The sequence below is a fragment of the Nuphar pumila genome, chromosome 6, assembly GCF_984573655.1.
Source record: "Nuphar pumila chromosome 6, dmNupPumi1.hap1.1, whole genome shotgun sequence".
Classification (NCBI taxonomy): Eukaryota; Viridiplantae; Streptophyta; class Magnoliopsida; order Nymphaeales; family Nymphaeaceae; genus Nuphar; species Nuphar pumila.
Window position 1 is genome coordinate 44244261 of NC_143254.1, and position 25148 is coordinate 44269408.

The following is a 25148-nucleotide window of genomic DNA, read 5'->3' on the forward strand; positions in this document are numbered from 1 at the left end:
GATTATGCGACGAACGCTATCCATCATTAATCCGTCGCCAATCAGTCGCTAAACTGTTTAGCGATGGATTAGCGACGGATAGCGTCCGTCGCTAATCCACATTTTTCTTGTAGTGTTGATCCATTTCATTACAATACGAATCTCACTAATCTTAGACTTGGGATTAATCTAAGATATCTCACTACATATATTCTTAACTTTCATAAAATATTGAAATATTGACTTGTTACCTTGTGTGAGCATACCGATCTCATTTTCAAGCAGTTGTAACTGAGCATCATTTGCTCATGAAAATAACAACACAAATGAGTCCCAAAGCATCTTTAGGAATTTGAGCTTCTCTTATATGCTCCAATAATTCTTTCTGAAATGTGGCCTTAATTTTTATTTTTATAGTTAGTGGCCTTAATTGCAAACAATGTCTTACCTACTTTAAATTTTCATTTATTTGCTACTTCAAGCTCGATAAACATCGTTGTCTTATTGCCTAACACAACATTTCAAAGACCCTGAACATGGAAGTAAGATTTCATGCAGAACTTCCATTAACCATAATTATTATGGTTTAACTTCTCAATTCTACTTAATGTAACTGTCAAATCTACCATTATCTCTTTATAATACCACCATCAAATGGAGCTGAAGTATTTGTTAAGATACTTGACTTAGCTCTGATACCATTTGTTGAGTTCAGTGAACTCTCACTGAGCACTCACCAATACTAATTATAGACATTCTAGACCTATACTCTCAATACTAAACTAAGTAATAGACCCTACACGAAGTGTGTATTTAATGATCTAATGCCAAAAAGCTCATTTGTTCTAAAACCAATTTGGATTAAGATTCAATAGAGATCCGCTATCCAAGATCCAAAATAATATATCCACAAAATAAGAATCCAATATCCAAATAGTATATCCAGAGATGATGAGTGAGGACGTACTTGACATCGTGCAATAGCTTAACCGTGAGCTAAACTATACCGAGTTGTGTCGAAGTCAAAGTGCTCACATAGTGAGCTTAAGGAAGAATGAAGATTAATAAAATTAAATAAGGTTTTATTTCTTCGACAACCAATTACAAGGGACTCACTCTTACGAAAGATCACTCTCGGATGTACACTCGACCCCTAACACTTCACTCATCACTCACCATACTCACGGGGCCCAACATCACTTCACTTTGCATGCAAATATTATAGGCAGATCCCCTATCTATAATTACAAGGGGCGGTGACCATCACTGCCATTCAACAAAAACATGCAAAAAAACAATATTTCTATTCTCTACAACAACAATGCCTTTATCCCAAACAATTGGGGTCGGCGATATGAACCAAAAAGAAAATCATTTTGGGTCCTCCACATGAATCCTTCTCCTCCAATCATTTCTATCCAATGTCATGTCCTCAGTGAGGTTCAAAGCCTTCATATCCTTTCTTATCATCTCCATCCAAGTCTTCTTAGGCCTACCCCGACCTCTTTTAGCTAATATAGTTTTCCATTTCTCCATCCTTTTAACTGGAGCATCATTAGGCCTTCGCCGAATATGCCCAAACCATCGTAAACGATGCTCACTCATCTTATTTTCAATGGGTGCAACGCCTACCTTCTTACGTATTTCCTCGTTCTGAATCTTATCTTTTAGTGTCTTTCCACACATCCATCAAAGCATACGCATCTCAGTTACACTCATTTTTTGAAAATGATGTCTCTTGGTAGCCAAACATTTTGTACCATATAGTAAAGCGGGTCTAATTGTCGTCCTATAAAACTTTCCCTTCAACCGCAATGGCATCCTACGATCGCACAACACTCCAGTTGCACTTTTCCATTTCATCCACCAAACCTTAATCCTATGATTTACATCTCCATCAATTTCTCCATTCTTTTGAATGATAGATCCCAAATATTTAAAACAGTCCTCCACCGCTATTTTTTGCTCACCAAGCTTCACTACACTCTCATCACTACTTCGTTGCTTACTAAACCGACATTCCATATATTTTGTCTTACTCTTACTCAACGTAAAACCTCTTGCTTCCAAAGTCTGTCTCCATAATTCTAACTTAGCATTAACCCCAGCTCTAGACTCCTCAATCAAAACAATATCATCAACAAACAATATACACCACGGCACATTTTCTTGAATTGATCTCGTAAGTTCATCTAACACTATAGCAAAAAGGAAATGGCTTAATGCAGATCCTTGATGTAACCCAACCGTTATAGGAAAATTGTTTGTCACCCCTCCACAAGAGCGGGCATTGGTTACTACTCCTTCGTACATATCTTTAATTATACTAATGTACTTGAGAGAGATACCTTTCTTCATCATTGTCCACCAGAGAACATCCCTAGGTACTCTATCGTATGCCTTCTCCAAATCAATAAAAACCATATTCAAATCTTTGTTCCCCTCTCTATATCTCTCAATAAGTTGTCTAAGAAGATGTATAGCTTTCATAGTTGATCTTCCAGGCATAAAACCAAATTGATTCTCCGATATCATGGCAACCTTCCTCAACCGATACTCAATCACCCTCTCCCAAAGTTTCATAGTATGACTCATGAGTTTTATACCACGATAGTTTGTGCAATCTTGTATATCACCCTTATTCTTATAGAGAGGTACCAAAGTACTCTTCCTCCACTCATTAGGCATCTTATTTGTCCGTCAAATCTTGTTAAAAAGATTTTCCAACCATACTAAACCTTTCTCACCCAAGCATTTCCAAGCCTCGATAGGTATACCATCCGGGCCTACTGCCTTTCTGGATTGCATTTTCTTCAAAGCCTCTGCAATTTCTTTCTTTTGAATCTTGCGCATGAAGTCACGATTCATCTCATGAAAAGGAATGGAGAAGTCTCTAAGATCCTGGGCATGCCTTCCATTAAATAACTTATCAAAATAATCTTTTCATCTCTCCTTAATCTCCTCATCTTTAACTAAAACCCTTTGCGTTTCATCTTTGATACATCTAACCATACCCAGATCCCTCGATTTCATATCTCTTATCTTTGCAAGCCTATAAATATCTTTTTCGCCCTCCATGGTATCCAACTTGTCATAGATCTCCTTATATACCTTATCCCTCGCGTTTCGAACTACTTTTTTAGCTTCCTTCTTTGCTACCATATACTTCTCCAAATTCTCATTATCACGACTCTTAGATTTCTATAACACTCTCTTTTAACCTTAATAGTTAATTTGACATCTCCGTTCCACCATGATGTATCCTTACCTAGATGTGCACCGCCTTTAGACTCACCCAAAACCTCCTTCGTCACCTTTCGCTTGCAACCCGCTATCTTATTCCACATTGATTCTGCATCCTCCTTGAGACACCAATTAGCTTCCTTAGCTACCCGTTCTACAAACATTCCTTGTTTAGCTCCTTTCAGTGCCCACCACTTAATTCTAGGATCAATCCTATGTCTATCCCTTTTGTGGCATTTTCTAATTTTAAGATTTAAAATTAAGACTCTATGTTGTGTAGCTATACTTTCTCCCGGTATAACCTTACAATCGATGCAACAACCCCTATCTCTCTTTCTGAGTAGGAAAAAATCTATCTGACTCTTATTAACCCCACTTTTAAATGTTACTAGGTGAGACTCTCTCTTCCTAAACCACGTGTTGGCTAAGATCAAATCATAGAACAAACCAAAATCTAAAATCATTTCTCCACTTTCGTTTCTTTCTCCTATACCATAGCCTCCATGGATACTCTCAAATCCATCCCTACTAATGCCTACATGTCCATTAAGGTCTCCGCCGATGAAAATCTTTTCTCCATGAGATATCCCTTGTACTACTCTGTCTAAATCTTCCCAAAATTGACGCTTAATGAAATAATCTAAACCGACTTGTGGTGCATAAACACTAATAAAATTAATAATATCCGTACCTACTACTAATCTAATAAGTATAATCCTATCCCCCTTCCTACAGACCTCAACTACATTATCTATAAACTCACGACTGATAACAATCCCAACTCCATTCCTATTCCTCTGTATTCCTGAATACCAAATCTTATATCCCCAATGTTGTATTACTTTTGCTTTCTCACCTACCCATTTGGTCTCTTGTAAACATAAAATATCAATCTTTCTCCAATACATAACATCTACTAACTCTACCAACTTACCAGTTAAAGACCCTATGTTCCAAGTGACTAACCTAATTGTATGGTCTTGAACTATCTTTTTTACCCTCACCTGTCCAACAAAGTGCGGGAACCCTTGCCTATTTGACCCCACCCCCGGGCGTCGGTTTGACGCATCGCTTCTAGGCAATGTCCTAGCTACCCTTGCCCACTTATCACTGTCTCCAGGCCTATAGAGTATAGAGCGTCGCTTAGTAGGGAATGCCCCAACGAAATTCGCATATTGGTTTATATTCATAGGGTGTGACTAAGTTTTTACGTTGGCTGTCACTGGCCTACCGCAACCCTCCGCCGTTATCCGGGCTTGGGACAGACAGTGTATAACTAAACAGTTATGCACAGGATAAAAAAACACTGCCTAAAAATATATAAAAAGCAAGTTTTTTTTTTTTGAAAAGAAACAACATGAAAATGTCACAAAAGGAGAATTTGGCGGAAGTACATAAAAAATACTTTGAATCGTCGCTCATCGAGGGGGGCTACCTCCGTTGCCTGTGTCGGATCTCCCAAGGCGTGAAAACCTCCTCCCTCTCGCTGAAAGAGAGAGAGAGAGATGTACGGTGGGAGCTTCGTCTGCCTTCGGCGACCCTGGTTTCGACGAGCTTCCTGCAGGAGAGAGAGAGAGAGAGAGAGAGAGAGAGAGAGAGAGAGAGAGAGAGAGAGAGAGAGCAGTTAATCGGGTTTGAGGGTTGGGGGAAGGCACCGACGAGCTTCGTTTGCCTCCGGCGACCCAAAGAGAGAGAGAGAGTATCCGGTAGTCGAGGGTTTCAGATTGCGTCCCTGCTCTGGTTCAGGCTACCCCAAAAAGAGAGAGAGAGTATCTGTTAGTCGATGGTTTTGCTTCACTGTTAGTCGGCGACCCAGGTTCCGACAACCCAAATAGAGAGAGAGAGAGTATCCAGTAGTAAAGGGTTTCAGATTGCGCCCTGCTCTGGTTCAAGCGACCCCCCTTGATTTACACCAAAAAATTGAATGAGAATCCCCGAGCCTTTCAGAAATCCACGAAATCCCCAAATCCACTACGCCTATGAATGCCGATTCACGAAAATCTCAACCCCTCCTGGTTACACTCATCAAAGAAGAATGAAATCCCTACCGTACCGGAGGGTGGGAGAAAGAAATAGGCCCAGTGATGAAGCCAGTCGGCCACAGGGGCGGTCCGGCGACGGGAATTGCAGCGAGAGGGAGACGGTCAGGGTAGTCAAGGAGCCTTCGGGATGCAGAGAAAGGGCAGTCCGATGGGTGAGAGAGGGGTAGTCGCAGAGAAGGGGTGGGTGAGAGAGGGGCAGTCCGACGACGGCACTGCAGTGAGAGAGGAGCAGTCTGCTTCCTATGAGACTTAAATAAACCTTAGATCATATCAATATTTCTATTCTCTAAAAAAAATATATAAACATACAAAAAATAAAATAGGCGATACGACTGTTCACGAACCCAATCATCTGACTTCAAAGAATCATCGGCACTCTTCCAGCAAGTGGGTATTTGTCGGCTTCTTAAGAGTCAGACAATGACTGTTCAAAAAAAAATTTGTTTTTCTCGGGAAAGTCCTGAAACTTTATCAGATCATGTAAAAAAGTATTTACAAATATAGAAAAATAAAATAAAAAAAGTATTTTTATTGCATTAATATTGCAATAAAATCATATTATTTTTGAAATATCCAATATATTTATTGTTGTGGCTGGAATTGGCAAGAGATTTGAGTTGAGTCGCCATAATTTGACTATGTTACCTGACTATGTGCTAACAAAAGTGACAGATGACTGGAGATGTAGTCCAGGATCTGACATTAAGTGTACCTTAAGGGCATGTTTAATGGCTCATTCAAGATTGGACAGAATGAACGAATATAATAGACAGAACTCATGTTATGTCTGTTCTGTAACAACTATACTAAGACCAATATTTGTTTTCATTGTACAAGAAGTTGTGCTCCTTGTATTCAATGTTTGTTTTACGTACACACGAATAATGGGTCGGATAACTTCGTTTTGAATCGTACGACTCAATACGCCCAACCATATGAGTGTTTTAACAAACACATTATTGATTCCAGCCCCGAAAATGGATCTCAGATTTGATCTAAAAATTAAAAAATATTTAAAATTTAGATAATTTGAGAAAAAATAAGAATTGATATTTTTTGATATATAAATGATTTAATCAATGTCATATTACATCTAATTATGAAAGTTTATCATAAAAATATCAAACTCTAACATCAAATTAACTATAAAAATTAAATAATCAAACATATTAAATCATAAAACCATAAAATATAAGAAAATAAATCATAAATAAACCAAAAAACCTAAACTATAAAAAATAAACAATAAAATTAAATGAAAATTCCTAATTTAAAAAATTTGATTCAAAGCCCTAGTCAAAGAAAATCAAATAAAAAAACCTCAATCAAATTAATTATAAAAAGCCCTAATTTAAAATTTTTGATTCGAAGTCATAAATAAAAAAATCTAATCAAATTAACTATAAAAAGCCCTAATTTAAAAAATTTGATTCAAAAACATAAATAAATAAAAACTAATCAAATTAACTATAAAAAATCTTAATATAAAAAATTTGATTCAAAGCCCTAAATAAAAAAAATCTAATCAAATTAAATATAAAAAGCCCTAATTTAAAAAATTTGATTCAAAGATCTAATCAAAGAAAAAAAATCAAATTAACTGCAAAAAATACTAACTTAAGAAATTTGGTTCAATTTTCTACCAAGAAGCGAAAAGAAAAAGAAAAACTAAAAATGAAGAACAAAGAAGAAGGGGGTTGAGAGAGAGGGAAGAACGAAGAAGAGGGGAAAGAAAAAAAAGGGGAAAGAAGGGAAAATGAAAAAGAAAAGGAGAGAGAGAGAGAGATAAAGATACAGGAACAAAGAACGAAGAAGAAGAGCCTAGAAGAGCCTGGGCGCTGCTTCACCCCCGTCAGTCTCACCCCTCGCTGCCTAGCTGCAAAAGAGAGAGAGAAGAGAGAGAGAGAGTTGGGGGACCCCTCCCCTGACTTTTAAAAAAAAATGTCCCCCCGTCCCCCGTTCTAACCCTAAAGGGGGTGAAACTAAAATTACCTTGTAAAAAGGACGCAGCTGACGCGTTCTGCACATCAGCCGCGTCCTTAGTTTGTTATATCCCCCTTCCCCACACTATTCAGGTCTTTGCTATGGTTCCAAATGTACTTGGGTTTGGGATGAAACACGTCTTATCTGGCTTTACGAGAACTAGTTCAGGGCAACCTGCAACCTAAATCTAAGCAGGACATATCTGGTTCAGGTCCAACTAGTACCGCACATCCAACCAAAGAAATATATTAGGTGCTCATAATGGGTTAAACTCATGGAATTTTCCACGTGGCATAGGCAGGTGACTAGCAAATTTAGTTTTACTATCAAATTGAAATGACTGTGTACCCGCTCTTTGGGGCTTTGCTGTTTCTATGGTTGTTGGTTTTCTTCTTGTTTAATGCTTGAGTGTGACCATAGAAGGACGGTGGATTTCCACGAGAAATGCAACATCATTACCTAACGAACAAAGTAGAGAAAAAAAAAGCTTGGAAACTATTTGAGATATGGACAGAATTGACTGACCAAATAAAATTGTATCTAAGCTTCTGTTGGCTATATATTCATAGACGAGTATCTTCTCATGTCCTTCCAGGCAACAACCAAGAAGCCGAACCAGGTTCCTGTGTTGGAGCTTTGCGACCAACAGCACCTCATTCTTGAACTCATTTGTTCCTTGCCCTGAATTGCTAGACAGCCTTTTCACTGCTATTTCTTGACCATCTGCCAACTTGCCCTACAAAACAACCCCACATTGAGATCAGATTTGACTGAAGTAGTTGATAGTAAAGAAAACTAGGGGTTCTTAAAGATAGAGAGAACCAGTACCTTGTAGACAGGACCATACCCACCTTCTCCGAGCTTGTTTTCTTGAGAGAAGTTGTTGGTAGCGGCCCTAATGCTGGCCAAGTCAAAAATTAAAGATCCCTTGCTCTGGACGTTACCCTCGTCTAAAAGAGCAACTTCACCCTCATCTAAACAGAGGTTTCGTATCATTGGACTTTGAAAAGGTCTAAAAAATGTAAGAAATGGTTCACAGATGTTTATTAGCTTACTTTGAGTGGCGCTCTTCTTCGCTTTCTTGATCAATAGGAATACAGCCAGGATGCATAGAATAAATGCTGATGGAACCAAGATGGAGACAATGATGATGACCAATCTCCTTGTTGACTTGGACGTGGAGGGATCTGAAATCATGCATTAGGTGGGAATTAAAATCATCATGCTTTTTTTTTTTTTTGAGTTTTCCATGTGCCGTAGCATTTTTTTGACTTTCATAGGCAAGTGGCCCTATGCCAACTTACACAGCCTAACCACCTCGATAATATATTTCATGCCAATTTTTTTTTTAAAAGAAAGTAATTGAAGTGGACGATAACTTATTGGTCATGAACGTCTTTGGACCTGTTAAGGTTTTTTTGGGAGATTTTCTCTGCAACGTGAAAAATACAGAGGAAGGAAAAGCGTGGAGACACTAGGAATAAACAAAATGTTTTATATGTAAAATAATAGAACAATAGATCAATACAAAACTATATTTATTTTTGTGACGAAGTACCTTACATGAAAAAAAAGTGCACCATTTTTCTTATCTTGTCAAGGGAGAGAGATTAGAAATATTAAAATGATGTCATATTTTGAAGAAACCTCAAATATATGCCACCGTCGAGCACTTTAATTTTCATGTTCATTCATAATTACGAGAGTGAAAAGAGGGTCCAAGAAGCGCAATTCAAGAGCTGAATCCATCTATCAGATCGTCAACGAGATGCTACATAGGGTATGATGACGGGGGTTACAAGGGGATGAGTAGAACCAAGTCAGCTTTCATAAGGACATAATGCAGGACCAGGAATGTGCCAATGTGGTCGATGGATCATGGTCTTCTGACATGAAAAAAAAAAGTGCCCCATAATCTGGGGAGGGTTGTGTATGTTCGGCCCCGATGATTCACTGAATCCCACGTCCGTGTTCGGGGGATCGAATGAGCGCCACGTATTCATGCACATGGGGCTCGTATTCCCGTGTATGTTGACATAACTTTGCATCGGACTCTGGTGCTGTTGCAAAGACTTAATCACCCTTACTTGCTTTTCTTGCACTGAAATGACGGTTCGAGGAAATGACAAAAATATCCTTCATTCAAAAGTTGTGAAACGACGGGTGGGGAAAAGGACAAAAAAGTCCTCCTTCCAGAAAGTTTGATGTTAACCATTTAAAGTGGAGACGTTCGCCTGCGCCATCTGCTGTAACAGTGCTCCCATTATCAACGCAAACTTTGCCTTCGTCTCCAGTCGAGCTTTCCGCCTTGTTTTTTATCCTGTTGTACAACACACTGTCGCCTTCGCGTGCCTGCCTTGTGTTACAAAACATTCCATTGTCTTCTCTTCATTTCTGCTGTCGTTGGGCATCATGGAAGAAAGCAATGATTCACAAACATTCCAACCAGTGCCATTAAGGCACCGTGAGTAGCTTTTCATCTCATCATGCTATCGATGAAGAAGGCATGTCGTCTTGTGTGCCATTAAGGCATTGTTTGGTTATTGCAGGTAGATCTTGTTATTACGAAGGTTTGAAACTTATCGATATTTGTAAGACGCTATGACCTGTTGACAAGAACGCTTGTTTGCAGATGCTAGGAAGGGCCTCTACCCCATCAGGTATCCTACAGTCACTCATCATATGCATTGTATCTCAAACCGCTGTATTAGTAACAGACTCTCATTTTTGTGAGATACATTTTTGTTAGTTAATATCGATTTGTTTGCTATTATGTTCAAGTTCTTCCTTATCGATTTGTAATTTATTGTGCGATATATTTATCGACCTTTTAGATAGTATGTTTTTGTATCGTCGAGTTATAAGTTATAAATACTGAACTGCTGTATCGATTTTCAATATCTGACAAATCGCTATACATATCGTTTTGTAAGATATTATATGTTTTGTAATATGTATTTGTAAGATATTTGTACACAGACTTTGAAAACGTTTGGGTGCAGAAACACATCTTGACACGCATGGCGGGGAGATTTTCGCATGCATATCGTTGCTCTCTCAGCGACTTCTATTGAACTCGCTTTAGAGCCTCGTGGATATTATGAGAGCGTTATCGTCAACACACATGTACGACATGTTTATTTTATTGGCATGGTAAGTGACACGTCGATGCTCAGCATAAGCAAACATCAAACCGCACTTGCTTTGATACTTTCATTCATTAAATCGTTGCTTTGACTTGCGTAACCCTAGTGGTATCCATTCTTATAAGCATCCTGATTAAATCGTAGTAAACCTATGCCGCTTGCTAACGAAAATTGATATATTGCTTACAAAACATTCCACTGTCTTCTTTTATTTGTCGTTGTTGTTAGGCATTAAGGAAGAAAGCAATGATGCACAAACATTCCAACCAGTTCCATCAAGGCGGCGTGAGTAGCTTCCCAGCATCATGCTATCGATGAAGAAGGCATGTCGTCTTGTGTGTCATTAAGGCTTTGTTTGGTTATTGCAGGTAGATCTTGTTCTTACGAAGGTTGGAAACTTATCGATATTTGTAAGACGTTGGGACCTGTTGACAGGAATGCTTGTTTACAGATGCTAGGAAGGGCCTCTACCCCATCAGGTATCCTACATTCACTCATCATATGCATTGTATCTCAAACCGCTGTATTAGTAACAGACTCTCATTTTTGTGAGATAATATCGACTTGTTTGCCATGTTACTGCAAACACAAATTGATATATTGCTTAAAACATTATTGAGCTTATCATCAGGTTGTAATAAAGACGATGTAGCTCAATCAATAGAAAGATCTGGAGAATTGAATATCTATACTTATGACCCAACTGAAGAATTGAACATTTGCACTGACGATGCACATGAAAAGAAGGGTGCAGGCATTAGACCCACTATTGACTTGAATGTTCCAGTGGAAGAAATGCAATTCAATGATGAGGTAGACTACCATGACAGCGCACATAATAAAAGTGTATGCACCGGGAATGTACACGGAAGTACACCTGACTTCAATGTTCCAGGAGAAGAAATGCAATTAATAATGATCCTGATTTTGATGTCAGTACACTTAATAAAACCGTAGGAACTGGGAATGTACATGGAATTGCACTTGACTATGTTCCTGTAGAAGGAATGCATTTTAATAACGAAGAAGATGCATATAAATTTTACAATGATTATGCCTTAAAAGTTGACTTCAGTGTGAGAAGATTTTCTTGGTCAAAAAATGCACAGGGTGTCTTGGTTAGAAAGACATATGTCTGTTCCAAGCAAGGTTGGAAGAAATCAATGGCAAATCCAACTAGGAGCACGCCAGAATCAAGATGTGGATGTCAGGCGAGATTGGTTTTGAGAAGACATCTGAATGGGAAATTTGTCGTGCGTACTTTAATCAGTGATCATAATCATGATTTATCTGCATCATTTATGACTCCTATGCTAAGGTCACATCGTAAAGTAATTGTAGCTCATGTTGCAATGACTGAAATAGCCGATAGCGCCGGCATTGCACCAAGGAAGACATACAATTTGTTTACCCGCATTGATGGTGGTCGCGAAAATGTGTCATTCACACCTTTGGATCTTAGAAACCACTTGAGCAGGAAAAGGACAGATAACATGAAAAATGGAGAAATATGTTGTTTGGTTCGTTACTTACAGAATAAATCAAGTAATGAACATGGTTTCTTTAGTGCAATGCAAGTGGACGCAGATGGATATGTCGTGAATATGTTTTGGTCAGATTCAAGGTCTAGATTAGATTATGAATGCTTCAATGATGTGCTTGTGTTTGATACTACAGTAAAGATTAACACTGAACAGTGGTCATTTGCGCAGTTTGTGGGAGTGAACCATCACGCACAGAGTTGTATATTAGGCGGTGCTTTTGTGTATGACCAGACCAAGGAAACCTTTGAGTGGTTGTTCAGAGTATTTACACAGGCAATGAATGGGAAGCATCCTGAAACTGTACTTACAGATGGTGATCACGCAATTGCGGCTGCAGTGCTTCATGTGTGGCCAGATGCACATCATCGCCTGTGTTTGTGGCATATCTTTCAAAATGCAGCAAAGAACATAGGACAAATATTTAATCAGAATACAGGTTTTGACAAACATTTTACAAGGTGTGTACTTCATAGCGTAGACGAGGTCACCTTTAAGTCAGATTGGGACAAAATGATTAAGACATACGACCTTGCTGACTGTCTGTGGTTACAAAATTTATATGCAGAAAAAGAGAAGTGGGCATTGGCATATGGAAGATAATACTTTTGTGCAGGTATGATAAGCACACAAAGAGCCGAATCTATGCATGCCACGCTGAAGAAAACCCTGTATTCATGTTTAACAATGTTTCGTTTCATGGAATAATATGAATTATTTGTAGACGGTCTAAGACAGAATGAGCTTGAACAAGACGTGAAATGCTTCAATACACGACCTCTAACTTTTGGCATGAAAATATTGATGCGACCTGCAGCTCTGTATACACTAACTGCATTTGAATGGATCAAGAAAGAGGTGTTGCGTGTCATGAATTGCAGAATAGAAGAAGTGGTGCAAACCGAGAATATGCACAAATACCATATTTTTTGTCAGGGCGAAAAGCATCAGGAAAGGCAAGAAGCGCATGTCACGTACAATGTCAACAACGGAAGGGTAGAATGTTCGTGCAAAATGTATAAATTCAAAGGTATCCTATGCTGTCATGCATTAAAGGCACTCAATCAAGAGAAGATACAAGAAATACCTGAGTCTTACGTAATGCGAAGATGGACGAGATGCGCGAAGATTGAAAAACTCGTTATGGACAATGCGAGTAAATCTGGTGTTGACGAGAAGTGCCACATAGCCTCCCGTTACCAACAACTGTGTAGGTCATTCATGCATGTTGCTGATTTGGCATCGAGAAGCGAAGAAGGCTATGCATGTGCGAGAAAAGCTGCAACGGAGTTACTTGAAAATGTGGAGTTAATTCACATTAAGTCTGTTGCAGCGAATGAATACCAGCCGAAGATAATGGGATCGAACAACGTAGGTCAAAATCATGTCTCGCTTGACACTCCCGAGAAGTTGCGCCGAAGCGTAAACATTATCTTCAACAAGTCAGTAGTGAACGTTGTTGATTATGATGGACATATTCATGAAGCGCAGGGTATCAAAAGAAAACCTGCCTCTGATCGCAGTCGTCGGAGGGCAAAGGGTGCACTAGAATTGGTTGGCAAGAAAAGGACTAAGAAACAACCAACCTGTAATAAAAAACAACAAAGCCCTTCGAATGAACAGGTATGTAAAACATTATATTGCTTCCCATTGCGTGAAGCTTGTCAAATAGCTAACTCATGTAATGTCCATCATGCAGCAATACCCTACAGAAGTACCGGCAAACGTTCAAACCTACATTCCTCCCGACCAGATTTCCGGCAACGATCGCTACAGTTTTACAAGGCTTTTGGTATGTAATCGATGTTGCGAGGAGGTACGCATTTCTTGTGAAACATAATTCAGTGTCTAATATTTTCTCTTTCATGACAGGCTATGATGCAGTCGACAGATAGGTTTGGGACACAGGAATCTCGTGTGGGCTATTAACTTAGTTGTCATGCCTCTTTGCATGACCCGATCTCCACAATGCCAGATTTTTTGAGAGTTTATAGTCGTTTTTCATTGACGACTTGTGGTTCGTGGTTGAATTTGTTCAAATCGATAGATAGCGGGTTTTTGCTTCTGCAGGAAGGCGAATGATGACATCACTGTATGGCGATTTGTGGTTATCGTTGAATAGCGATATGTGGCATCGCAACGTAGAACGTTGTTGATTATTGTTGGACTGTCAATCTTAGCGTGATGCGAAGGATTGTTCAAGTGTGCTGCGATGTGTGGCATCGCAGCGTAGGACTGTCAATCACTGTGCTGCGATGCCACAGATCGCTATTCAACGATAACCACAAATCGCCATACACCTCCAGTCAACTTCTTCTCCAGCAAATCTTTCGCGTTCCCGACACCTCCACTTGCCTTTTGAAATCATTATTGTTATCTTGTGAAAAGTTGTATCCATATATTATAAATAAAAGGCTACTCAATGTGTATTTTCCAACGGATACCCATAAATGTTTGAGTTGTCGTACAGTATTCATTGATCATGTTGGTTGAGTAGTACATCTTTTAGGTCATAAATAGTCGCACAAGCACTGGAAGGTGTGTTTGTCTTCTACTTCGTGAACCAGCAACAACCAAACCGACGGTTCCTTCATAAACCTGGAGATCCGCCCTCGAACATAGAAAATTATAGTCGGTGAGGCAGACGAAGACAGCTACACGACCAACAATGGCGAATCATGGGTATATTGTCTACACATAGTCTACATGTTCAGCAAAATCCGTATCTTTCATGCATTTTTTGTGATTTGTTTTTGTGTACTATATAATGTAATTTAAATATCGGTTGTTGCAATGTCCGCATTCATTTCAGTCGAACATCCACCGACGAAGTTGGGCGAAAACTTAGTCAATCACTCCTGGAGGACATCAACCGAATGCGCAGTGAATTCGCACAATGCAACATGATCAGTAATTTTGTTAGTATGAAACTAGTAGTAGTTGTCTATAAACGTATGCCATGTGTACGTATGATCAATACAACACCATATTTGCTGCAAACAGACTATATCCGATTTCGTAAATTATATTAAAAGCAACGCACCAAGCCAGACTGTGAGCGTCGTCAGCCCATATTTCATGGTATATCGGTTGTATTTTATGTTGCTTTTCATTATTGATTTAGTCCAATTGATTCGTATGTTAACGTTGGTGTTAGCAATGTTTCTTTCGGTTTGCAGACTATATTACGTCGTTTGCCATACTCCAGTGGATTTCAAGATGGCAAACCTTATTGGGTTAACGGTAATCACTGCAGAGACCTTATGACAAGTGAAAAGGTAAGCAAACAAACCTACAGTGCAATATTACAGCGTGACAGTGGTAACAACATTTTTTCGATCTATTTGCAGATACTGATTCCTACACTCTGGCAGTCTGAAAAGCATTGGGTCTTATACGTGATGGATTTACGCGAAAAACAACTATGGTGTTACAATTCGTTGGAAGTTGACAGTGGTTTACGGCTAGACATTTCCCATCTCGTAAGATTCCATCTATATGAGTATAGTGTAGTGTACTGGGGTCATGAATTTACTTTCGGTCGCATTATTCTCAGATTGGTTTCCTCATAGCCATTTTGGGAGTCGATGTCAGCGAGTGGATCTATCGCACGACATACCATGCTCCTTTACAAGATAATGGCGTTGATTGCGGCGTATTTGTAATGAAGTACATTAAAGCGATATACAATGGTGCAGAACTCTGTTTCGACGTTGTATGTCATTCCTTGGCCTCTGTTATTGGCAATTAAGGGCATGTCTATTGCTTCTAGTTTACAATCTGTTTTTGCAGGTTGATATATCCGGATTCCGCGAAGAACTCTGCAAAAAGTTGACGTCCTTTCTAATTTCGGAGGAGAAACTGACGGAGGCGAGGATCTAAAAGGCTTGTAATTGATAAAAGATGTGCGCTCAACCCGCGTGATTGACAGTCGCAGGGTGAGACTGCGATGTGTGCAATGAATAAAGACTTCTAATGTTCGAAATGATAATATTCAACATCGCTATGAAATGTTGTATGCTTAAACATTGCTTTAATGTCGCGTTCGTATTTTACGAATAGTACAAAGCGATACGCTTGGTGGTCTAACGTCAAACTACACTGCTACGACCATGAAAACCTGTGCCAGCATTTGAAAATTGCTTGAATTTTAAACGACGGTTTCTTCAATTATGATCTTACAGACCTATGAAAAAGGTATAGACGGATACGACAACTGCGTCGAAGCCGCCTATGCACTCGATTCAAGAATAAGTCGTGTATGCAGGAATTGTCGATTATGTCGGTTCCTTATTCGCGAAGCAAAGTGGAACTGTGTGTTGTGTCATTCAAATATTAATGAAACGTCCTATCACCCTCCGTCAGTTTTCGAGTATATACGTCAGTTTCATTAAACCAAAAGCAAATCTTAAATAAAAAAGCACTCCGCATTAATGAAAACAATGTCATGCCAGAGGGCTATTCTGAATGGTAGTCATTTCGAAATAGCCCTCTGGCATATACGTATAATAGAAACTACTATAACTCTTCTAATTTCTAGGGACATTCCAAAAAAAATTTGGGCCGAAGCTGTTTTAACCTCAAATTAATAAATAGAACTCCATCTTCTTTACAAAATGTTTCCATTTCAAAAACTTTTTAAAATGACTCAATTTTAAAAGACTAAAAATATTTAGTTGTAAGTGTTATGTGCTTAATCATAAAAATGATAAACTATCTCCAAAATCCATTGAATATGTTTTTTTGGGCTATGGTGAAAATAAAAAAGGGCACCGATACTTTGATCCAATAAAAAACAAACTCTATATTTCTAAAAATGTCATCTTTCTTGAAAATAAAGATGGGTTTGATAACAAAGGACCTAAAGAAGAAATTGACTATTCATTTCTATTTGATCTATTGCCAAGACATGATGAGTCTAACTCTATTGATGTGTTTGACTCTTGGATAATAACTCTAGTATCATCCGGTTGTTGTTGAAGTTAGTCATCAACATGAAAGTTTAAATAAAATTGCATCTAATGATATGCATGTGTATACTCAGCGAGGTCAAGGTAACCATCCATGTTCTCTGGACAAGTTCTTTCAAAACATATCCTTAGAGGAATCCCAACTTAAGAGATCTAATCGAATCTCTAGAGATCCTAATAGATTTGTATCATATGACGCATTTTCTCCAAACTTTAGAGCATGTTTAATAACATAAGAGCCATCTCATTATAATGATGTCAAACAATATCATCATTGGAACAAAGCAATGAAAATAGAACTTAATGCCCTTAAGAAAGCCAACACATGAAATATGCCAGAGGGCTATTCCGAATCTTTGGGTCTCAAATAAATCCACAAGTACGTCTAAAGAAATCGCCTTAGGTGTACATTACCGTCGGTTCATCAATACAGCGATTTCTAAGAACAAACCTTTCTTATTGATAAGTTCACGTAATGTGATATTTAGAAATATCTTTCGCCGTACAGTATTCTTCATTGCTTAAGAACAACTTTACCAGCATTGGTTATGCGTATACAACACAAAACTATTTCTGAATACAATTTACTTTTCATAGAACACCCGTCAACGGAACGAGATGAACACCCGTCACCGGAACGACAAATCCGCTTAGACCTCGCTAGGGAGAGGAAGAGGACTTGGCGGAGCTCCTGCTGGCCACTCTCAGCGCGACTGCACCTACTGGGTTATTGTCGAGGAGGACGACGAGAACGGTGATGGAGGGCCTCGTTAGGTTGTACAGACAGAGCAATCGATAGGTTTCACTTTATACTATTCTGTCTGCGGTTCGTTTTAAACTCAATCAATTTTCCGCATATTTCGTCGCGTATTACCGGCATATGTTCCTGCAACAAAACAGGTAATGTGAAACCAATATATAACAGGAATACCCAATAACATCGGATACGAAGCTCATACAGCGTGGAAACAAGGTTGTTCTCCATTGTATATTGCTTCAATATGCTTCATTACGAATATGCCACAATCGACCCCATTACTTTGTAACGGAGCATCGTCAGCACAGAGCAACATCCACTCACCAATGTCGACACCCATTTGCCCGTTAAGGAATCCCGCCTGTGAAAAAGGGATAATATATTACAGTCCGGTCCACCTCGAATAGCTACTTCACCTTTGGGTACAAGCTTACCAAATGCATAGCATCGCGTTCTACGCCACTGTGGCAGTCCAATGAGTTGTAGCACCATAGTTGTTTTAGCTGAAAATTCATCTCGTATAGGACCCAATGGTCTGGATGTTGCCAGAGTGTAGGAAGTAAAATCTGCGAATCGATAAAATCATTTTTCGTTCCAGAGACTTATCGTGATGGGGATGTTACGAATAAACCTTGGATAAGAGGTTTGTTCACTTACCTTTCCAAATTTCGAAATGTCTATGCACTCATCATCGTTGTTCCAACAAGGTAGTGCATCTTCGAATCCTATGTCGTATGGCTTTCGCCGGACGTACATCTGTTGCACGAAATAGCAAGGTTTAACCACCAAGAAACAAGAGTACGTCATGAAAGCAAACAGAACAACAGCGGCACAGACATACCATGAAATACGGGCTGATGATGCGTACTGTATTGCTCGTTGGGTTGCTCTGAATGTAATTGACAAAATCATACATTGTCTGGTTACACAAAGTTACGAACTTCAGAACATGCAAACCGATGACCTAGAAATTGATAGTGGACAAATACTTACAAAATTACTGATAGTGTTCCCATATGCAAATTCATCTTGCATCTGCTCGATGTCATCTACGAACTCGTCAGGGCGTTGCCGCCCACCCGAGACTGTGGATGTTGCACTGAGTGCACCATGAGCATGGTATTCAGGATTGGACATTGAAATTATTGTCTATAGTAAAAAACACTAGTCCAAATACGACATGAAAAGCCAAATGTTCACTAAACCGCTCAGGCGTTTCAAAGAATATACCTCTTAAGCGCTAGTCCTGGTACTGTGGATGTGGTTGTCTTCTTGTTCGGAGCCGTGCGTGGCCGTTTTGCTGCCATCGTCCACTCCATTGGCAACGTGCCTGGTCGTTTAGCTCCCATCCTCCTATCCGTTTGCTCCGTGCCTGGTCATTTTTCTCCCCTCGTCCACTCCTCTGGCGCCGTGCCTGGTCGTTTTGCTACCATCGTCCTCTCCGTTGCCGCCGTGCCCGATCGTAGTGCTCCCATCGTCTTTGGCGTCGTGCCGGGTCGTATTGCTCCACTAGTCCTCTTCTTGTCCGCCATGGCTGGTCGTACTGCTCCGATTGTCCCCTTCTTCGGCGCCATGCCTGGACGGAGATATCGATGGCACCTTTGCAACGGAGATACTGAAACGCCGTCCTCACCTACAAAGGTAAAGTCCTTTAACGTGCAGCCATTTTTTGAAAACAGTCCGCTAATTAATTGATTGCGTTTAAAAAAAATATAAATACGGCTTTTCGCATGCCGCCTTTTTTTGATAACCGCCGCCAAATTAAATGCTTGCGTTCGAAGTATTCAAAAATATGTCTTTCCATGCCGCTCATTAAGTTTTAAATATTCAAAAATACGTTTTCCACGTGTGATTAGACATTCGAACAATACCCATAAATCACTATGCTGCGATGCCACAGATCGCTCTCCGACTCAAAGCACGAAGCTAATTAATTGATTGCGTTTAAAAAAAATATAAATACGGCTTTTCGCATGCCGCCTTTTTTTGATAACTGCCTCCAAATTAAATGCTTGCGTTGGAAGTATTCAAAAATACGTCTTTCCATGCCGCTCATTAAGTTTTAAATATTCAAAAATACGTTTTCCATGTGTGATTTGACATTCGAACAATACCCACAAATCACTATGCTGCGATGCCACAGATCGCTCTCCGACTCAAAGCACGAAGTATCCAGCGATGGCAACAAATCCTTTCCTTATCTATTGATTATTTAACACAAATACCTTTTCACGATTATCGTATATGGATACAAACCTTTGTGCCGTCAGAACTCGTTAAATTATTGTTCATGGCTTAGATCGCCAATACTTTGTGCGCTATTCTTTCGAAGCGAAGACAAATACAGCGATTGCGAAGACAAAGATCTCTGTAAAAGTAATTTCAATTGTAATCATTGCATTTTTGGAAAAATGAGAAGCTTGACTTTTGAACAAAGATCTACGTTTACAAACAAATCTTTTGAACTTGTGCACTCGGATTTATGGGGACCGACACCCGTAGTATCTAAGGGAGGATTTGCTTACTATGTTATTTTTTTTATGATTATTCAAGATTTTGTTGGATATACTTCCTTAAACATAAGCATGAAGTCTTTGCATCGTTTAAGACATATCATATTATGATTAAAAATCAATTTAATGATAATTTAAAAATCTTTAGAGTTGATTCCGGAGGAGAGTATCTTTCAAATGATTTTAAAAACTATCTTGAAAACCATAGAATAGTTCATCATAGATCTTGTCCAAAAACACCACAACAAAACAGTCTAGCTGAAAGAAAACATAGGTATATTATTGAAACAACTAGAACTTTACTCATTTCTCAAAACATTCCAAAAAGTTTTTGGGCCGAGGCGGCTCTTACATCCGTTTATCTTATAAATCACTTTTCTTCAAAAAATCTAAACAAAACTTCAGCTTTTAAAATTTTATACCAAAAGGAACCTGACTAAAATAGGTTAAGAATCTTTGGATGTAAATGTTTTGTCCTTACCGACAAAAATGACAAACTCTCACCAAAAGTCATTCCTTATGCATTTCTTGGATATTCTGAAACTCAAAAAAGATTTAGATGCTATGATGTTAAGAACGACAAACTATATGTTTCTAGGAATGTGACTTTCTTAGGAAACGTTAGTGGTTTTGAGAAGGATGAATCCCATAAAGAGAATATGGATTACTCTTTCTTGTTTAAGTTACTATCTAGAAATGATGATATTTTTAGTGATGATGAACTCAATTAGTTTAGTAAAAAAGAAAATATAGATGAAGACAACCATCCTTCTTATCAACCTACTAATCCTCCCATAGAGAAAAGTTTATTTATTACCGAGACCCAAAGTCGGAAAGATGTAATAATAAAGAATTAAACAGTAAAAGAATTTCACGTTACCGCAACTCATTATACAATTACAACAAATGTATAGCGTGATAAAAATGAAAAATCTAGGATTTATTCTGAGTCACTGGACGAATCTGATGAAATTTCATAGACTTGTCTCTCACTTTTTATTGGTGGACTGTCTATCCTGGGTGGCCTACTCGTTGCGAAACCTTGCCTAAGAAGACTGGTCATCATGTCCACCACTGCATTCAATTGGGTCCCCATAGTGCTTACTTCTGTCCTTAATTTCTTATTCTCCATCTCAATAAGTTCGAACCTTGCGGCAGAGACAGTCTTCTCTTTTGGAGCAAGTGTTCGGTCTTCCTCGTGATTTGTTACTGATGGACTAGTCGTATTAACCAGAGCGAGACGACGTTTTGGTTGTAGAGGCTGGGCTACAACATGAGAAGAGACAGTTGGGAGGCATGGGTTGACAATTTTCTCAATCTTCCGATTTCGCCGCATTGGTTCCCAATAGCTTTCGAAATAGAAGGGATCAAATTGTCATCCTTCATGATCATACGGTACGGCAGGGACACCACCTGAGTTCCAATTTAATAATTCGTCTCTGTAGAGATCGCTCCAATTCACGTGCCTGCCCCCACCAATATTCATCTTCCTTCTCACCTCCAAAGGCTTATTTGGGATAGACTGCCCCAAGCCAGATTGTAGGAGAACTCGACTACCTTGCTGCAACTCGGCTTCAAAATTGCAGAATAGCCACAAATCGCGGTCAGACAATCTGGCAGCCTTCGCAACAACGTCTTCATTATCGCCGCCATCTCCATAAGGTCTCTACAAAACCTGTACATTGGTAATTCTTTTTAATAACGAATGACAAATATATTAAAATTTATTTACGCATGATATAGCAACAATGATATGCACTACAGAAGACAATCATGCAGCGATGTATACTTAAGAATGTTGAACATTACAACGACTTATAATACTCAATGGTAAATGCTGACGTGATTGTAAACAATTTTAGAACGTTTACCTCGTTTAATTGCAGCCCATCTAAAATGGACTTAACATTATAAACTGCGACATTTATTCTGGCCCAGCGACCGATCTTTGGAAAACCACAAATCGGAGGGCCACACCGTGGACGCAATGGGATAATATGTTCCAACGCCCAGGCCTAACAAAAAAAATATTATTAGCAACGCCATAGACTGCAATGAGATTTGTCTACAAATACTAAGTATGTAATCAACAAATACCTGAACAAATGGTCAAAATCCGCCAACTGTTTTCGTACCATTACTCGCACGGTGGAGTTGACTGTACAGGTGTGCGAGCATAGCGGCACCCCAGGCATAGTTGTCGACTTCGTCTAAGTCTGCCAGGTACTGCAGCCACATGGAACTTATTCTCGAACCAGAACAATCGGAAAATAATGTAAGAGCAAAAAAATATAGAAGGAAGCCGCGCAACTCTTGGTCAGCTGTTTCAGATGCACAAGTAGCGGATTGGCCTTCCCATTTATTATGAAAAACTGAGACCTTCATTGATGTGGAATTGCTTCCACCAGAAATACATTGACTTCATTCGTCCATCGACATTCCTAGAAGGGCAGTGCAGTTTTCCCTTGCGTTATAGTTTGAATGCCGTAATAGGACAGCACTGCCATCGCACTTAAGGCCAGTGATCCTCGCCACATCTTCTAGAGTCATGGTGATCTCAAAAGAATCAAACTGGAATGTGTTAGTCTTATCATTCCACTTATTTACCAGGTGAGTCATGGTATTCCAGCAAGTTTCAAAATATTGCTGGTCCAAAAGGCCACCGAAGTGCATATTTCGTAGTCGGTCCTTCTGATATGCACTCAGTTGACCATATCAAGACAGAACTACAGGCCATTGACAGCGACCTCCGAGCTTTTCACCTGGTGCTCTACTTCTCCTGTGACCTCCCTGTAACACAAAATAACATATTATTCCTATAAATTATAAATTACTTCTATTTGTACTTATAAATACTATTCTACAAACCGCTATAAATAATATCGGTTGCAGACATACTATCGCAGTAATTGCTATAAATATCAATACCTAACACAGTAATCGCTATACCAAAATCGCTAAACATATTATTAAATCTTCGCAGACAGGACGGATATATTTACCTTGGTCGCTATTTTCTGCTGTTCTCGCTCCAACCTGGGACTTTCTGGTGGATCCAATGCCTCGAACTGCCTTTCAATCTCCATCTCTACCGGCTCCACCGTCGCCTTCCTTTCTCTCGCCTTCCTTTTCTCATCCTCCTTCTGCTTCCTTTCTCTGTCCCTATTCTCCTCCTCCTCCTTCTGCTTCCTTTCTCTCTCCTTTTCCGCCTGCTCCTTCTGATTCCTTTCTCTCTCGCGTTTCTCCTCCTCCTTCTCCTTCCTTTCTCTCTCCATTTTCTCCTCCTCCTCCTTCTCCTTCCTTTCTCTCTCCATTTTCTCCTCCTCCTCCTTCTCCTTCCTTTCTCTCTCCCTTTTCTCCTCCTCCTCCTTCTGCTTCCTTTTTCTCTGCCTTTTCTCCTCCTCCTTCTCCTTCCTTTCTCTCTCCCTTTTCTCCTCCTCCTCCTTCTCCTTCCTTTCTCTCTCCCTTTTCTCCTCCTCCTCCTTCTGCTTCCTTTCTCTCTGCCTTTTCTCCTCCTCCTTCTCCTTCCTTTCTCTCTCCCTTTTCTCCTCCTCCTCCTTCTGCTTCATTTCTCAATGCCTTTTCTCCTCCTCCTTCTCCTTCCTTTCTCTCTCCCTTTTCTCCTCCTGCATCCTTTCTCTCTCCTTTTTCGCATCCTCCTCCTTCTCCTTCCTTTCTCTCTCCTTTATCTCCTCCTCCTTCTGCTTCCTTTGTCTCTCCCTTTTCGCCTCTTCCTCCTGCTTCTTCCTTTCCCTTTCCTTTTCTTCCTCCTCCTTCTCCTTCAGCCGCCTTTCTTTCTCTTCGATTTCTTGTTTTCTTCTTTGCCGCAGTTCTTCCACCTGCTTCTTCCTTTCCCTTTCCTTTACTTCCTCCTTCTCCTTCCGCCGCCTTTTTTTCTCTTGCAGTTGTTGTTTCCTTCTTTCCTGCAATTCTTCCTCCTGCTTCTTCCTTTCTCTTTCCTTCTCTACCTCCTCCTCCTTCTCCTTCCGTTGCCTTTCCTTCTTTTCCTCATTCTCCTTCTGCTGCCTTTGCATTTCCTTAGCTTCCTCGAACTCCAACTCCCTCCTTCGCCTTTCCTTTTCTTCCTCAAACTGAGGAATATTCTGTTCCTTCTCTTCCGCCTCCTTCAGTAGCCTTGCCTTGTGTCGCATTGCTCTACTCTCCAAGTTTCTCCTACGAGCCTCCGCCATCATATTGCTAACATCCCTTTCCCACTCCTCCGCCTTCTTCTTCCTCTTTTCCATCTGCTGTGCGTTAATCCTCCGCCTTCTATTTATATTCTCATCAATATTTCTGGCCTTTGCCTTCTCTTCGTCATCCTTGTTCTGCATCTTTCGTTCTTCAGAGTTCTTCCTTTGGTCCGCAGCCTCGATATCTGATGGATAATCCTCCGCAAAATACGATTCCAAGGCTTTTTCCCTATCTTCATCGTTCTCAATCTTAAGTATATTTTGGTATCTTTCAAAAAATTTAGATAGATGGGACTGGCGGATCACTTCTCTAATAGACAACCCATAGAACGACGGGGTATCTCTAATCTGATGAGGCGCAGACATTGCTAACCTGCACAACACAATACACGATCATCATCATTAGAAATCGTCGGAATATTTGGGTTCATAATACAAATCCTTGTATAAGAACCAATCTTCAGATTGAAGAAAGAAAACTTACACGAAACTCACCGAAACGATGGGAATTTGGATATTCCAACTGTAGAGTAAGCAACAGTAACAACTAATACGCAACAGAAGGTGGCAACGATGCTGCGACTGCGCGGAAGACGGAAACAGATGCTCTGGTAAAAAGGAAAGGATGCTCCGGCAACTCGAGATGAAAGCAAAGAATCTCCGGTAGAGTGCTTAGAGCGAGAAAGGATTTTTTGGGAGGGTTTTTATCATAAAACATAACGCTTGCTACATACGCAAACTCTGCGGAACGTTTTCCCGCGATATCGATGGAGGGCAGTTTTGT

At 39.7% G+C, this 25148-nt stretch overlaps 1 protein-coding gene across 2 annotated transcripts in view; it reads right to left on the reverse strand.

Annotated features, from left to right (window-relative positions):
• Positions 1-25148, reverse strand: part of LOC149834752 (cysteine-rich receptor-like protein kinase 6) — a 63730-nt gene that overhangs the window by 35015 nt on the left and 3567 nt on the right. For both annotated transcript variants that reach the window (XR_016432801.1, XM_090011534.1), the window contains exons 2-4: positions 8303-8434; positions 8076-8221; positions 7773-7983 (exon numbers count right to left, since the gene is read on the reverse strand). Coding sequence is in view for 1 of the 2 variants with exons in the window: in XM_090011534.1 (XP_089867660.1) it covers positions 7773-7983; positions 8076-8221; positions 8303-8434 (489 nt within the window). In the remaining variant the exon portion in view is untranslated. The remainder of the gene's footprint in view (positions 1-7772; positions 7984-8075; positions 8222-8302; positions 8435-25148) is intronic.